General features: G+C 50.3%; 1 protein-coding gene across 1 annotated transcript in view; it reads right to left on the minus strand.

Moving 5' to 3' along the window:
- The window catches only part of RPS9 (ribosomal protein S9), a 5,385-nt gene that overhangs the window by 669 nt on the left and 2,568 nt on the right, over window positions 1-2,148 (minus strand). Inside the window, exon 3 of the mRNA XM_045292454.1 lies at window positions 353-539. Within this exon, the coding sequence (XP_045148389.1) occupies window positions 353-539 (187 nt within the window). The remainder of the gene's footprint in view (window positions 1-352; window positions 540-2,148) is intronic.

Genomic DNA, 2,148 nt, shown 5'->3' on the forward strand with positions numbered 1-2,148 from the left:
AAGGGCACAGTAGCCAGGCAATAATATACCTGAGCTCACGAGTTCGGGGTCTGGGAGTCTCCTGGGACCAGGCACACCAAGACCTGTTACTGTTACCTGTCCAGCCTGGCCGAAGCCTTCACAAGGTGTACAGCTCAAGCCGCAGTGACCCTTGCGCTGGGCTATGGGGGCTGAGACGGCCCCCAGCTCCTGGAGCTCTTTTTGCAGGGGGGGCGACACCCTCCAAGTGAGCTCACAGATGCCACCTGCAAGAGCTGCATGGGAGACGGACAGGAAGGCTCCGTGAAGGCCGCCAGCAGAGGGAAGGGGATGGGACTAGGTTAAGTCAGGCAAGTCCTTCCAGAAGAGGCACCTGATGTGGCGCTGCCGGATCAGCACTCGGGCATGGTGGATGGACTTGGCCAGCCCCAGCTTGAAGACCTGGGTCTGCAGGCGCCTCTCCAGAAAGTCTTCGATCTTCAGGCCCAGGATGTAATCCAGCTTCATCTTGCCCTCATCCAGCACCCCAATGCGGACCAGCCGCCGCAGCAGCGCGTTGCCTGGAGGGGGTGAGAGAAAGCGACGGACTCAGAGTCCCACCCAACCTGCGGCTGGTTATGTCTGCAGCCGTGAAACCACCAAGGGCTTCACTTTGAGGACGGATGCACCCAACTCAAGCCGCGGTTATTTCCAATGGCCTCAGATACATGTAAAGGCTGGATACTGAATGAAGAAAGAGGAAGAATGGATACATTTGAATTCTGGTGCTGACAAAGAATACTGAAAGTACCACTGACTGCCAAGAGGATACACAAATCTGCTTAGAAGGATTATGACCATAGTGCTCCTTAGAGGCATGGATGGGAGACTCTTCCCTGGAGGTCTCCGTGACCTTGGTAAAGTAGAGGGGCAGCAAAAGGGCTCAAAGCACAGCAACAACTGAGGACAGCGCCACCGCCCCACAGAAGCCCAAGACCCCACAGGCAGCGCCGTCCCAGGGAAGGCCTGAGTGCACTGTCCTTCCTGCGAACATGCTGGCTCCCACAGAACCCAACCCACAGGGCTGAGAACAGACCAAAGAGCAGCCAGGTAAAAACCATCAATCCCCAGCAGGTAAGGCAGATTGAGTTGATTCCACCTTCTTCTAATTCCATGGCTTCCTGGACTACCAAGTCTTAATGACTGAGGAGCTACCACCCCACCCCTTGCCACCCCTCTCCCTTCCTGGGAAGACCAGAGACCTCTCAAACACCTGGCCCTTGCCCTGCCCTTTGCCCAGATTCCCATGCTTTGTGGGAGGACTACCATCTAACTTGGCATTTCCCAAAATGGGCATACTGTCCCCCTGGGGGATACTCAGGATGATCCAGGGGGCTACAAAAGCAGACACCTACCCTTAACCCTTACATTTGAATGGTGGTGCTGGGTGATATTTAAAGTACTATGGACTGCTAAAAGGACCACTGATGTCTCTGTAAAAAGTACAGTGTTTCTTACAGGCGAGGTACACTTTGGACATATTCTAAGGAGTGACCAGTCTCTGTAGGACATCATGCTTGGTAAAGAGACCATCAATAGGGCCCTCATCAAGCTGGATTAACACGATGGCTGCAACAATGGGCTAAAGCTAAAGAACAATTGTGTTAGGATAAAATCTGAGGTGGCCAACTATGCCCAGAATTCACACCTGATGAAATAAAAATGTGCAAGTCTTTGCACAGGATTACAATGGATACTCACAAATGTGGATGGCTAAAGTACATTTTAGATATCAGACATTCGTAATTCAAACTCCTGTAATTAAAAATCCTAACAGCCTTACATCCCAAGTAGTAGCTCATAGGATAGTTTCCTGTATCTGATGCCAGTCTACTCCCTACTCATTAGAGCTCCCAGGCTCTGGAGCTGGGCTCCATAAACTAGTACAGATCCTCATCAACAAGTGGAATGATCATCAGCAGGTCACCCTTTACAGGGAAATTGTGCATTTATCCAAGAGGTACCAACATCCTGATTTCTACAGGAGGAAGTGATTTTGCAATTCCTTTCCAAAACACCTATTTTTTAAAAATCATTTTATCAGGGGTTCATACAACTCTTATCACAATCCATACATACATCAATTGTGTAAAGCACATTTGTACATTCATTGCCCTCATTCTCAAAACA

The sequence above is a fragment of the Echinops telfairi genome, unplaced genomic scaffold (assembly GCF_000313985.2).
Source record: "Echinops telfairi isolate 266 unplaced genomic scaffold, ASM31398v2 ScPeMD7_655;HRSCAF=1070, whole genome shotgun sequence".
In the NCBI taxonomy this organism is placed as follows: domain Eukaryota; kingdom Metazoa; phylum Chordata; class Mammalia; order Afrosoricida; family Tenrecidae; genus Echinops; species Echinops telfairi.